A 14030-nucleotide genomic window follows, 5' to 3' on the forward strand; every position below is an offset into this window, starting at 1 on the left:
CAACAGTTTGTGATAATACCAGCAACATGCCTGGGCTGGTCCCTGCTTACACCTCTGGCGGTCCCTGCCTACACCTCTGATGAGTGAATGGTGGGTGCTGAGAAAAGCAGAACTGAAGTGTTTAAAGAAGAGACTGGGAGGGGAGGGAAGGATGGTGTGTCCTTGCTGTGACTGAGTGAGAGGCTAAATAACCTGTGAGTAAAACCTCTCCTCCAAAACACCCCTGTGTAAGCGATCTGTACAAATAACAGACTTTCCTGAGTGCTTTAGGAGCCCCTTACCTGCTTGTTGGCTTTCAGCACCGCCCTCAAGGTCGCGATCTGCTCTCTCTTTGTACTCAGGAGCGACTTGAGCTTCAGGATCTCCTCCATTAAGGCCTCCTTGTCCTTGTCGATCATGGGCGCCAGCTCGCGGGCCGCGGCCCGCTGGCGCGACAGCTGCAGCGACCGGTCCACAGCCTTCTGCAAGTGCTTGATTTGGTCCCTTATTATGGCATTGAGGTTGTAGATGTTCATAGGCTCCTTGCGGATGTCACTGGTGTCAGAGACGGGGGAGGAAGGAGGGGCTGTGATGACAGGAGAAATGGAAGGTGTTTTTGTGGGGCTCTGCTCCTTGCCGGGCTCTGCGGCCTCCTTCGTCACCTGCTCGGTCGGGGTCCTGGCTTCGACGGGCGATGCCACCCCCCGCCTGGCCAGTCGTGGGGAAAGGAGACCTCGAGGGTCATCGGGCCCCTTGAGGCTCCCGCTGCGGGTGACCCTGCTCTGCCTGTAATAGTCCAACATGACCCTGTTGGGCGTCTCGTTGTTGCACAGGCAGACGTGGTGGTAGAGCTGAGCCAGCTCCTCACTAAACGTCACCAGCTCGTCCTGGGCAGTGTTAAGGGTATTGTGGTTTTCGTTTGCTATGCTTGTCATCCTTTGCAACTCCTTCTCCATGTGCACCATTTTTTCCTGGCTTTCCTTGGTTGACTTCTCCAGGCTTGTCACCTGCTCGTCATACGTCTGGATTCTGCTCTCATACTTGGCCTTCTCTTCAGTGTAGTTTTCCACATACTTATTATATTTCTCCTTTAAGGCTTTGATTTCTGCTTTAAGGTCTATCACCTCAGTAACAGCTACTTTGTATTTACATTCCAGGATCTCCAAGCCGTTGATGTCCACCTCGTAGTCGTGCGCCTCCTCGCCGGAATCTCGGCCCTTCTCACAGTCAAGCTCAACCTTCAGCTCCTTGTTGCTCTGCAGGCCCCTCATGGCGTTGACGTGCTCCGTGAGCCTGTGCACGCGCTCGTGCTGCTCCGTCAGGGCTCCCTTGGTGTGCTCCAGCTGTGTCTGAGACTCCTGGAGGTTGGCCAGGAGAATGGCCTTCTCCCTCTCCACCTGCAACAGAGTCACAGTGAGAAACCCAGGATCTCATCCCACCCATGCTGAGCACCAAACCCATGCAGTCCCGGTCACCGCTTCCACCCCACCACTGCCTGCAGCTTGAGGGCTTCTGAGAGACTTTAGCCATGTACACCTAAACCACAAAATTAATTTATAGAGCACCTCTCTGTAACTCTCAGAGGTTTAGGAAGTTCCAAGCTTTGTTACAACTTCCAATACCACTAGATCACAATTTTATATGTTGCCCACTGAAGAATTACCAAGTGTCCAAGCACTGTCTCATCAGCTAGAGTAATGATACTGGATTTATTAGGACATATGTTCCCTCAACACAGAAACTGCATCACTGTCAGCTGTAAGCCATTTCTCAACAGAGCTTGAATTTATATTTCCCTTTAACAGTTCTACCAATCTTTCACAATATTCATTTATATCTTTGAACTGCTGCACACTTTCATTAAGGCAAATGCAGTAAAAAACCAGCTGCGTACATTTCTACAAATTGAATAACCTATCTTGTGGAAATGTAGCACAGATCACACACTTAACACTGAGCACAGGCAACTCCCAGGACTGCCCATCCCCAGCACTTATCTGTCAGCAAAATCCATCTGTTTAAATTCAAGCCAGGAAAATAAGGACTTGTAGTGTAACTAACAGCCCACGGGTTGTGACCTAGTAAGTTTCTTACCAAATATCCACATAGAAAAGTGGACATTGAACAACAGAAGACATAATGAAGGACACCTCTAGAAGTTTTAATTGCACAGCAATTTTAAAGCAAGTGAAAAAGACAAACTTACAAGTTTGATCTCCTCAGGTATTTGCTACTCATCATAACACCTCTGAAAGACATCCAAGTTTTAAGTATATTTTCCTGTGCCTTTGTCCTGTTCTGAGGAGTTAATTGGGAAGCAGAGGAATGCTTACAGAGATAGGATCCTCCTTCTTGTCATGACTTCTACAATAAGATCCTGAGCCTACCAGGTTTACTGATCTTCTCTCCCCCTGTTGCAGAATCTCAGCACTTGCAGTGAAAATGGCACTTCCCTTCATAAGAGGTGTAATTATTAAATCTGATAATTGAAAGTTTTCAGTTATGAAGAAACCTTAAAAAAAAATCAAGCAAACACAAACTTTCCTTCCCTATCAGTATTATGAGGAAGAGAATCAAATCAGCCACCACAAATCTTAGTAAAGGAAAAGAAAAGCCTTTGAGAAACCGAAAAGGTATTAATATCATCTCACAAAATGTTCTGAGCAGTGCTTCAAACTCTTGTTTTCGTCTTAACCAGGCTTTTGAGCCATGGCTGGTGCTCAGAAGCACTAAGACACTGGAGCACACAGTGATCCCTTGGTTTCACAGACAAGCTCTCAAAACATGGCCTCCACTAGGATCTGCAATCAATTGCAGGCAGAAATGTACAAATAAAAATAGAAGCCATGATAAAACATCTAAAAAAAAATCCTACTTTTATTGTATACAGGGGACTGATGCCTTAAGAATTAAAAAAAGTGCCAAACAATTATTTTATGATCCAGGAAGAGTTTCTCTCTTTAGATATAAGTGTTCCACTTTCGGCACTTCATCAGTGCAGAAGAGGACAGCCAAGAACCACAAGTATTTTGGTATCCTCCTCCATTTTTCATTCCCTCAGTATGTCTACCAACCTCATTGCTGCTCAGCCCCCATATCAGCCCACTCCTGTACATAAAAATCAAAATAGGGTGAACTTCCCTTTCACCAAGTGCATCTTCTTTAAGACAACCATTTTCTACAGATCTCCTGGTGAGGCCTGTCCTGGGACCCTCAGAGATCAACCCAGCAGGAGTCTCTTCACCAGCTTTCCTCTTTTTTTTTCACCAAGCTGCCTGCCCCAGGTCTGCTTTCCCTAGAAACCTTCAGCTGAACTCCAGTTGTGACCACTTGGTATCTCAGGCTTCAGTGTTAGCTACACTGCCCTCAGCAGATGAAGGTATTTATTCCTTCAGGCTGGTACAGTGAGCTATGCAAATGCACAAAAAAATCAGGTTTTTGGCTAATGAAAGGATCTTCTCACCTTATAGTGAGAAATGGTAGTGACAATAAAGAACCACATATTACACACCAAGGGCAGTTGGATTATTAAAGTCTATGGGTCCACTGTGGACATGTTCACAACAAAGAAGCCAATTCACTGTATATTGTACCCATGTAAAGATAAATATTTATTTTTAATAATATTTATTATAATAAAGCCTTTCCTTTGAGAAAACACCTGTGTGTTAAAGCAGCACAGTGATTCAGTGCCTGCTTAAATTAATCAGACAGAATTGATCCTGCAGGACTACTGATCTGAGCCATTATACCCTATCAGGAAGAAAAACTGTAGCAGAGCTAATTTGGATCTTGATGATAATTTCTCTTCTGAACATAAATGGGTTCTGGAAACACTCATTTCAAACAGAAAGAATTCTTTCCAAAGAAAACATTTTAAACTTTTAAAACCCATATATCAACTTGCACAGCAAGCAAAAGGAAATACACAGATCTCTCAATTTTATTCATTCTGGACCAGCAATAATGGATTAAGCTAATCCCCTTCTGTTTAAAACCATAAATACATGCTCCTACTGCCAAGGGAAAAACCCCAAAGCTCCAGCTCAGTCCTGAGCACACCTTTTGCATATTAATGACTCTGCTGTTCCCAAATGCAGTAATAATATTTCCTGTTCTAGACAGTACTATATTCTTATTTCCACCACAGCAAACTTATGGCAATTCCAGGTATTTTTCAGCCCAGTTGGTGCATTTTTTTGACACTGGAATTGATAGCTGCAGTAAGGATTTTTATAATCTTAAAATGAAAATAAAAGCAATTCAAAAGTAGCTGTCTCCTATTTTGCAACGCATCCTTCCCTTTAGAGATTTCAGCTTGAGGAGATTTCCTTCCCAATTTGCATCTATAGCTTGCAATTATGGAAAGCAATTTAACCATACCCACTCATGTCCTCACCTTTTTCTTTTCCTTTTTTTTCAACAACATCAGAATTTCAGTGAACAATTCCTGGGGGAGACTGAAGCAAATTAACAGGAGAACTCATCTCAAGAACCCTGAATCTCAGCTATAGCATATTTGCCACAAAAGTACAAGGCAGCTGAAGAAGAGTGTCAGAAACTGAGCTGCAGGGACTTTTAATTTTTCTGCCTTTTTAAAGAGAATTTTATCTAAATTTTCCAAATATGATACTGGCCTCAGAAAAAGGGAAAACACGACCATGGGAAGAAAAGAAGTCCTAGACTTAAAGGATGAGACAAAGAACTTTTTCTTAACTGCACAACAAACAGGAAGGAAAAACACAAAGCCCTGAACTTTTCTAAGAAAATCTCAGAAAATGAAATTTTTCAGCAGGACATTTGTTACACAGCAGATATATATATGGAACAGGAATAGGTGCAATTAAATCTCTCCAAGGACCAGCACAGCCCATGAAACAGCAGCATTCAAAAGCTGTAGAAAGAATTCTATTTGTCATGCTGTTTCAGTGAAGTCTTCTTTATGAGATAGAGGAGCAAAAACAATCTGCCAGACACCCTTACAAAATGGCAAATCTGAAGTTTACTTTTATCCTAAAAAGGAACCTGATGTCCTATAGCCAAAATAGTTACCAATATACGATCAGTTCCTTCAGAAACTCTGTCCTAGTGCAGCCCCTTCACAAAAAACAGGAGGCACTCACACCAAATACTGAGATACAGCTGAATGAACACCATATGGCAAAGACACTGCAGAGGGGGAAAAAATCCAATTTTGCTGATGATTTACCTTTAAAACCTGATTAAGTCTCACATCTACCACACACAAAATTTTTGGCAGAATTTTTCACATTTAATTTGTATGATCCAAATTTAATTTGTGTGATGTGAACTGATGTAACTCAACAGAGAAGGAGATCACTTTGTAAAACATCAGCATTTGCAGTGACCCTTTGTGGTATCTAAAGGAATCAGGCTTTCACTGAGGTCTAGTGTGTCTTTTTAAACCATGAACCTTTTAACAGGATGTAAATGCCAAACAGTGGTGGCCACCATTGGCACAGATGTGCTGGGGCCTAGCACCAAAAAATGCTACAACCAAAAATAGTTATAATTTCTTTCACAGGCTCCTAAGTTTGTTCCTAGTGACTGTGAGAAGGCTGCTTCTTTGTTTAAAAGATATAAGTTTTTAACTCAGAGAAGATAAAGAAAATTGCAGTGTCCTTCAAGCAGAAGTTTGCTAACTCATCATGCTCAGCACTTAATTTAATAAAATCACGAAAAAGCATACTCAAAGCAACACTTCTTTTTCGATTTCTAAGCAACTTTCACTCAAAATTTATATTGCATATATTTCATTGTAAATTATGGTTTAAAACACAGTGTATTTTGAAGTGTGAACACTTCAAAGCGTTTCTTTTGAAACTGTTTTTTAATTCTTAACACTGTATTTCTGAATCAAATTAGAAGCTGTGTATAATATATATATGTATACATACATACATATATATGGTACGCATATTCTCTGAACAGAGAGAGACAATTCTCTCTCCCAGGATTTTTCCTGGGGAAGGCAGTGAGAAGCTCAAAGAAGAGGAAACAATTCTTACCTCTATTTGCTGTTCCTGATGTTTGACACATGTGGAATGTGTTATGGAGATTATTTACCAAGAATGATTTGTTAATTGGATTCTGCTGATGGTTGTTTGGATTGATTGGCTAATTATGTCAAAGCTGTGTCGTGCCTGTCTGGAGACAGTCATGGGTTTTTCTCTAGTATCTTTTTAGTACAGTAACTCTTTAATATAGTATAGTATTAGTGTAATATCGTATAGCTTAATAAAGCAATTGTTCAGCCTTCTGGAGTCAGAGAACATTATTCCCTACATTGGGGTCACCCTGCATCAATACATAGATAGATAGATAGATAGATAGATAGATAGATAGATAGATAGATAGATAGATATAATGTATGTATTACATATATTCATGTATATGTTCTTCCAGGTGCATATATATACAATATACACTCTGTTCGCTTTAAAATTGGAAGAGTTTAACTGAATTTGTCATGTAAATAAAATCCTGTATTTGAAGCTTTCACACCCAAATGATGTATGCTTTGTGTCAAAGTTATTGGTGCAAAGAACTAGATATCATCCATGTTCACCATGTCACAGCTCAGATCAAAACATCCCACAGTGAATTTGGCAATGAGATAAATAAAACAATTAACTCTTCTTGAAACAGGACAGACCACATAGGGATTTGTTGTTGCCTAGCAAGCATTGAAAATTGGTTTTGCTCTACTTCACTTCCAAACAACCTTCCACATTTCAAGCAGTAAAGGGCTGATATTTCCCCTCTTTAGAAGAGGTGCTTTTCAGAAGCCTGAAGCTAGAAGATGCTGAGCATTTCCTTGATGGTGCCAAAACCTTTCAAGCTGCTGTGGCAGACGAGATGCTCACCAGCTTGGGCAGCAGGACCCTCTCTCTGCGTGGCACCGCACCCCTTCTGAGATGATGGCAACACTGGGGCTGCCAGCTTGTGCTTTCCTCTGGCTCACATCCCAGGCTCCTGCTCTGGCTGGGCACGGATGAGCAGGGAACAAGCACTGGATGAACAGGGAACAAGCGCTGGCTGTCCCAGCCCCCGGCACCCCCTGCAGCCGCACATCCGCCGGGGCTGCCAGCGGGACAAGGGCGCTCTGTGACAGCCCACACGCCACATGCTCCCGGAGCACGGCTGTGGAGAGCAGCCCTCCCCTCCTTTTGTTCTCCCTGACCGCCTGCCAAACCTTGCTCAGGCTGAATTCAACAGCAGAAACTCCCTCTGACTTGCAAGGGACCATAATCAAATCTGTAGACGCAGGTATTGCAATGAGGTTTTTTTCCAGATAGCTTATTCATATTGAAGAATGCCTTATTTCATTTGCAATTTCAGGGACATTCACCACTATGAAAGCAGGAAAAAAGGTATCCAACCTTCCGTAACCCCAGCATCTATGTCCCTTTCTCCCCTTCGTACTAAGTATCTGCTCAGGTCACACTGACTTTTATGCAGGGGTACCCCTAGTAAACTCTAGGGGTAGAGTTTACTAGGGGTATTTACCATGTTTACTAGGGATATTTCTGGCAAAACCGGGATATTAAAAAACCACCAAAGACAAAGTCTGGAAAATGGACACACATGGTCAAGAACATCACCACTGCAAAACTGGCACGAGGGTTCATAGGATGTGTCTGAACACTCCAAGAATGTTAAATTCAGGCCTTACCTGCATGAGCTGCTGCTTCAGTTTCTGTATCTCTGATATGTTGAGCTCACTGAAGAGGTCAGAGACGGGGTGCAGAGATTCTCCTTTCCTACTCGTGGGAGTTCTGTAGTCACCATTGAGTTTCACCAGGGGCCCGTGGATGTGTCCGTTCATTTTGTCATCATTGTTGGGCTCACCCCCGTCCTCTGAAAACTTCAACCCATCTACTGATATATTAATATGGTTATTATACATACTATCATTGAGGTTGATATACTGGGCCAGTTCCTTTCTCAGATTGTTCTTTTGCTCTCTTTCATTTTTTAAAGTTTCCAGAGCTTCCTCCAGCTGATGCTCGGCAATCTCCTTCAGCCGAATGGCATCTTCTAGCTGGCTGTTAAGCAACACTGTCTCCTCCTCAAATCGTTTAATCTCATGCTTTAAGCCTTCGTATTCAACCTGAATTAGACAAGACAAAGAACATTCATAATACTAAAACTTGAGTTGTGGAAACCTGCCATTCATCAGCCCTGTTGAGATAAGTGTTAGAGAAATTGTGGCTTGGAACACCAGACATTGCCTGCTGCTGCAAAGAACTGACTGAGCAAAAAGTGCAAGTGGAGCTTTCTCTGTTACATACTCCAGCGCTCACTTTTTCAGCAGGTGAGACTCAAGAAATAGAAAACCTCTTTCAGAATAACTTATGATAAGCAATGAAATTTCATGGGAAGAAGGCTGTTTATTAGCAGATGTCCTGGTAATAGCAGATTTACCATGAATTGCCATAAGCAATGTTGGTATATCATGGTATTCAGAGATCTTAGGTTAATATAGCCTGATATTTTATTTATATATTATTTATATAAATATTCTGAAGATGACCTCGTATCTCAGTTCCTACTGGATGTAAAGTCCCTCAGGCACAGATACTCTCAAGTATCTTGGTAGTGTTCAAAAATTTGGATGGAAGGTACAAAACCAGTAGAAGGGTCTCAACTCTCTTCTCTGTACTTTACAAGGCTCTCCATTACCCCAGAGGCATTTAATTTTAAAAATTAAACAGGAATCTATTTGTACAGACAGTTTAAACTCTAAGATGCCCCAAAATTGCTAGAGATTTTTAAACTGCCAGAGGAATGCTGCAAACAGCTCATGCAGCTCCCCACAGTCCCTGGACTGCGTGTAGGGCTGTCCCTCTGGAGCACACAGGAACCTGCTGCTCCAACCACAGTGCCTGGAATGTGTCCCAGTGACACCCCCTGGCAGCACTGGAGAGGCTCACTGTTCTGTCCTGCCCCACGGAAATATATATTAAAAATACCACCAAGGTGTGGTATTTTATCAAGGTATTTATGGGCATTGTGAGCAGAGCTAAACAGCAGCTTCTTCTCTGTCCTTTACAGGCAGCTCCCTTGTTCAGGCCTCTCCATTTCACCTCACAAGAAACCAAGCCTGGAAAAACCCAGCCTAGCTCAAAACCAGTTGATCAACAATACCTAGACAGTGCAGGAGATCCCCACTGCAGAATGCTTCCCCTTTGCTGTCCTTCCTCATCTTCCTTTTCACTGCTCTTGGAAAACCCCACAGCAATGAAAAGGAAGAGCTTTGTTTGTCAAGGTCCATGCCTACACTTGACAAGCATTCCTGGTAAAAATGATGACACTTTGTTGGTTTCTTTTTATTTAATTCTAATCATGTTAGTCATCTGCATCTTAATTTAAAAATGGAAAAAAAAAGTCACATTATCAGGTGAAATAATTTAATAGCTTGGTGAAAGAGGGAAAAAATGCCAAATTTTCATGTTTCCATAAAAACCCCCAATTTTTTGCAGTTGATCCTTTTATAGTTCAAACACATTACTATCTGCTAGCTTAATGCCTTGTATGTAATTTTATTATACTTGACATATATGGATTTTTAATCAAACTAAAATAAAGTTCTGGCAAAAAAAAATATGCACCATTCCTATTGAAGTAGAATATTTATCAACCTGTCAAAAGTCTTTGACTCATAAACCTTTGGGAAGGCAAACTCAAAAACCAAAGCACTAATCTTCAAACCCAGAAACTGGAAACATATCAAACAACAAAGTCCTAAAGTCATAGTGGGCATTCTTAAATAGAAAAGGAAAATCCATGAGAGTTTCAAATCTACATTTGGCAATTTAATATCTTTCCTTACTGGAGAAGCAGATCCATCTGGAAAAATTGTGAAATGCAATCAAGTACCTATATTTATAACTTAAGTACATGAAAAAAAGCCAAACCCAACAAAACAACCAACACTTTTTCGATTTTAAATACACATAAAAGCTAAAGGTCTATATCTCTATGGTTACCTTCTCATTGACTCTAAAAAGCTACAAAAAACCCCAAGATGTAGATAATGACATTTTAGCACCAAGATTTATAACATATGGTTTTGTAAATTCAACCATTAAAGTATAAAGTGCTCTTAAAATTTTATCTTGTAGATTAAAGTAATTTTAGGAATCACAAGTGCATGGATCTGTGATGGAAAATGACTGATTTTTAAAGCCCTTCAAAATGTGGCAACGCTTTTTCTCTCCACAGACTGTTAGCATTTGGTTTAAGTTAGAATGAATTATTATGACAAATATAAACACCTGCAAACAGATTTCATTTTGGGGGGAAACTAAAACAGTCCATAAAGGAGTCATTTACTTCCTGAAAATGTGAAAATGTCTCTTATGAGGTTAATGAGAAAAAAATCCATGCCTCAAAGGAGGAATTTGCTGTCTGGGTAAATAACTCTGGCAACAAAGATGATCTGCTGTGAATTCCATTTCAGGAGTGTGAAGGACTAGGCATCTTCATAAATAAGGAAATTATGCACCCATTTCTATTACATGTGTATTCCCTGCAGCACAGCTCTGTTGTTTTAAGTGTTTCAATCGCATTTGTGCTGCAGCAGTAAAAAAAGCAGTAAAAAAAGCAGTAAAAGAGAGCTGAAATAGCACTGCTTATTCCTGCAGGAATAAGGCAGCTTTGTTCCCAGGCTGCCAGCAGAAACTGTGACAGGGCTGGCTCTTCCACAGAAGCCCCAAGAGCACCAGGCAATAGGTCAGGACACAACCAGGAGCTGCAGAGCAGAGCTGTGACCCTCTGAGGGCAGGTGAGGAGAGGTGCAATGTTATGATGGCCTAGACAGCATCTAAAAGGCAGGAAGTGTTATACCATCCAACATGGATATTCTAATTTTCATCACCACAAGTTAACTCTTCTGACAGGAGACCAAAGCTCTTTTGCTCACTTTAATGGACAGCTGGCTGCTGGGCATTGAGTTCCTGAGGGACAGGAAAAGCATGAAGTAAAAATGTCTCTCTTTTAATAATTCCTCTGTGATTCCATAGTTCTGCAATGAAGTATTCCAATTTTTCACAATTTTTCAAAACTGAGATAAGAGCCTGCCCATATTTCAAAAATGGGCACTAACACCATTTTAGAACAAGTGATTAGCAAAAACCCAACTGGAAAAGAAACCCCCAAACATAAAAAGGAACTCCTATCAAACTGCTCTACAGGATCACATAATGGAAATTGGAGAAAATAGTGACAATTTACAGCACAGTGCCTTGAATCTTTCCAGGCTTACTTGATTCTGCTTCAGTGTGGACACCAGTTTCTGTAAAGTGATGTTTTCCTCTTCCAGCTCAGTGTAGTCCTGCAGCAGCCTCGCCTCTCGGAACTTGTACTCTCGAATCTCATCTTTCATCCGTATCCTCTGCAGCTCCACCATCTCGTTATTCTGGCAGGAGAGAACACAAGGACATTACAATCCACACACAGCCACGTTAATGCTGAACACTGCCTTCAGGAAAGGCCAAACAGAAATTAATCCTGAAAGAGAAATTATTTAATGGTGCACATCAAAACACCATCACCTATTAACTTGAGGCCAAGCAATCATTTCAGGGGGGTGCTGGCAATGCAGAAATGACAACATCTGATAGAGAAGCCTGATTAAAACAGTTTCAAAATTAGAGGCTTATTGAAATGGAAACCCTAGAAAGGCTGTAGCATATCTCTTTAGTTTCATTCCTCTCCAATACAGCAGGATTTAAATAAAATTACCACCTGTTTTCCACTGCAGGATGCATTTTACATTCATAGAGAAAAGCAGTGAGCACTGACATCTGCTCTCCAAAGACATCTGCTAGGGAGCAAGGTGCACTCACATTTGCATCTGCAGGCACCAGAGAGGCTCACAGGCAGGCACAGGGTGGAAAGCACTTGCCAAAAGCCTGACAAACACCTGGCTGTGCTGAGCAGGATCACACCCAGCACTCCAGAACTCACAAGGTCACCATTTTATTTTCCCCATTAGCACATACAGAGCCCAGACAGCCTTATCAGAGGCAACATGAGGGATCAGTTTCACCAAAAATCAATTCCATCACATTCCAGCTCTGAGTTTGTCATCAAAGGTCAGGTTATTCTGGAAAGACTCTGCTGGCATAACCACGGTGTAAAAGGCACTGCAGGAAGGTGGAGTTAACACACAGCTGGAAGAGAACAGTGACCAACACAGCTGGTTGAGAGGAACGACCTCCTGCCCTGCTTTGAAGGGAAGCTTGCATTTTTCTGATTAAGAGAAATGGGCATGGTCAATCACATCTCCTTTCCTGCAGAAGGATCCTGAGCATTGCCACAGCAGAGAGACTTTACTGGCGGGGCAGAGTCCCCTCACTGCTGGGATGTCAGAGAGAGCACACCTGGGAAGCAGTAATAAGTTTCTGTAAAAGATTCCAGTGTGGAGGGGGGAACTCCTGGCCTGGTAGATACCTGAAAAAAGTCAAATGTTTAAGGAGAAATTCGTCAGGGAGCTCTAAATCAATCAATCTGCACCACTCACTCTGTGGTACATGAAGGATAAATCCTCACATTCAAGGATAAACAAAACTTCACTTAGCATCTTGGTTAAATAAGTACAAACCCCTGGAAAAGAACTCCACAAAGCATGAAAAAAAATGTTTTGATGCAAGACTTGACAAAAGAGTTTTCAAAACCAAAAACATTTTGTTAGAGAAAACTAAAACCCATCACCCTTCTCCTAGCAGCTGATTAAGAAGTGAAGAAACTACCTGATTTCTGAACTGAAAACACCTGAAAAGATTCCCAGCAGAAGAGTCACAGAGCATTAGCTAAAAGTAAATATTCCTGCATCGATCACTGCCTAATAAACCTCTGAACAAAAAGTAAGAGCAACACCACAAAAGGTGAAGGCATTTTATACCCCCAGGCTGCCTTTACACCTTTTGTTTCTGCCAGCCCAGCTAACCTAACCCTCCCCAAAAAGCCAGGCTGGATGGAGCCTTGAGCATTCTGGTCCAGCAGGTGTCCCTGTCCATGGTGGGAAGGGTGGAACTACAAAATCTTTAAGGTCCTTTTTAACACAATCCACTTTCTGATTCTGTGATTCTAAAAAGGAAGAATGAAAGAGGTGGCCAGAAATGGAGGATATGAACAAGGAATTTTTACAGAATCCTGATAGAGCAGTTCCCTGATAGACTACAAGGCTTGAAAAAGCCTTGAAAATGAATTCTGTAAGAAGGACTATTCCTTTGTCCCTCCTGTCACAGCAAACTGCAACAGAAAACATGAGCTATCACCTTGCTGGAGTGCACCACTATTTCTTTAAAAGAGACACCATGTTTCTCCACCATTTATAACTGCTGCTTCCTACAAAACCTTGGAGATAAAAAGAGAACCTTCTATCATTCTCCTCTTCTTACACTCAGAGAAACTCTGCAGTGCAGGCTCTATTTGTCCTCACTCATGGCATTTCATCAAGGAAGAAACACAGGAAAAAGGAAGACTTGCCTGTTGGAGCATCCCATGTGCCATGTTCTCCCCAAACACTGCCTGCTGCACTTCCCATGGCAGGGCCTCTACTGGAAGCCATCCCACTGCTCTGACACGGGGACAAACCAAATCAGCACATTACAGAACAGGGCATCACCTTTTCAGAGCAAAATAAAAATGTGTGTTTTATCACTGCAAACACCCAGGAGTAATTCTTCATGCTTCAGATCCCTCTTCCTACTTGCAAACACCTGCATTATGCTGGCAAACACCCAGCTGCAAAGCACTCCAGTGCTCTCTATACCTGCCAGGAAAGGCAATTCCACTCCACAGGCCCAAAACCCAGTGTTTGTGATGTTTACAAGTGAGTAGCCACAGGACATGTGGAGGGCCATTCTGCTTTCCTTTAGGTAAGACCTCTGTGTATTTTCTGGAAGTGAACTAGTCCGAAACCTATTTTTTAAAAATATCATGTTGAGTTTATTCTCTTTTACTGTTGGTATGAAGGATATATTGGTTTTCATCAAATGCTTTGATTAACTATATTAACT

At 41.8% G+C, this 14030-nt stretch overlaps 1 protein-coding gene across 8 annotated transcripts in view; it reads right to left on the bottom strand.

Moving 5' to 3' along the window:
- BICD1 (BICD cargo adaptor 1) overlaps positions 1-14030 on the bottom strand; it is a 172415-nt gene that overhangs the window by 39111 nt on the left and 119274 nt on the right. For all 8 annotated transcript variants that reach the window (XR_009418446.1, XM_059471543.1, XM_059471542.1 and 5 more), the window contains exons 3-5: positions 11270-11422; positions 7676-8113; positions 282-1376 (exon numbers count right to left, since the gene is read on the bottom strand). Coding sequence is in view for 7 of the 8 variants with exons in the window: in XM_059471543.1 (XP_059327526.1) it covers positions 282-1376; positions 7676-8113; positions 11270-11422 (1686 nt within the window). In the remaining variant the exon portion in view is untranslated. The remainder of the gene's footprint in view (positions 1-281; positions 1377-7675; positions 8114-11269; positions 11423-14030) is intronic.

Source organism: Ammospiza nelsoni, chromosome 5 (genome assembly GCF_027579445.1).
Source record: "Ammospiza nelsoni isolate bAmmNel1 chromosome 5, bAmmNel1.pri, whole genome shotgun sequence".
Taxonomy (NCBI): Eukaryota; Metazoa; Chordata; class Aves; order Passeriformes; family Passerellidae; genus Ammospiza; species Ammospiza nelsoni.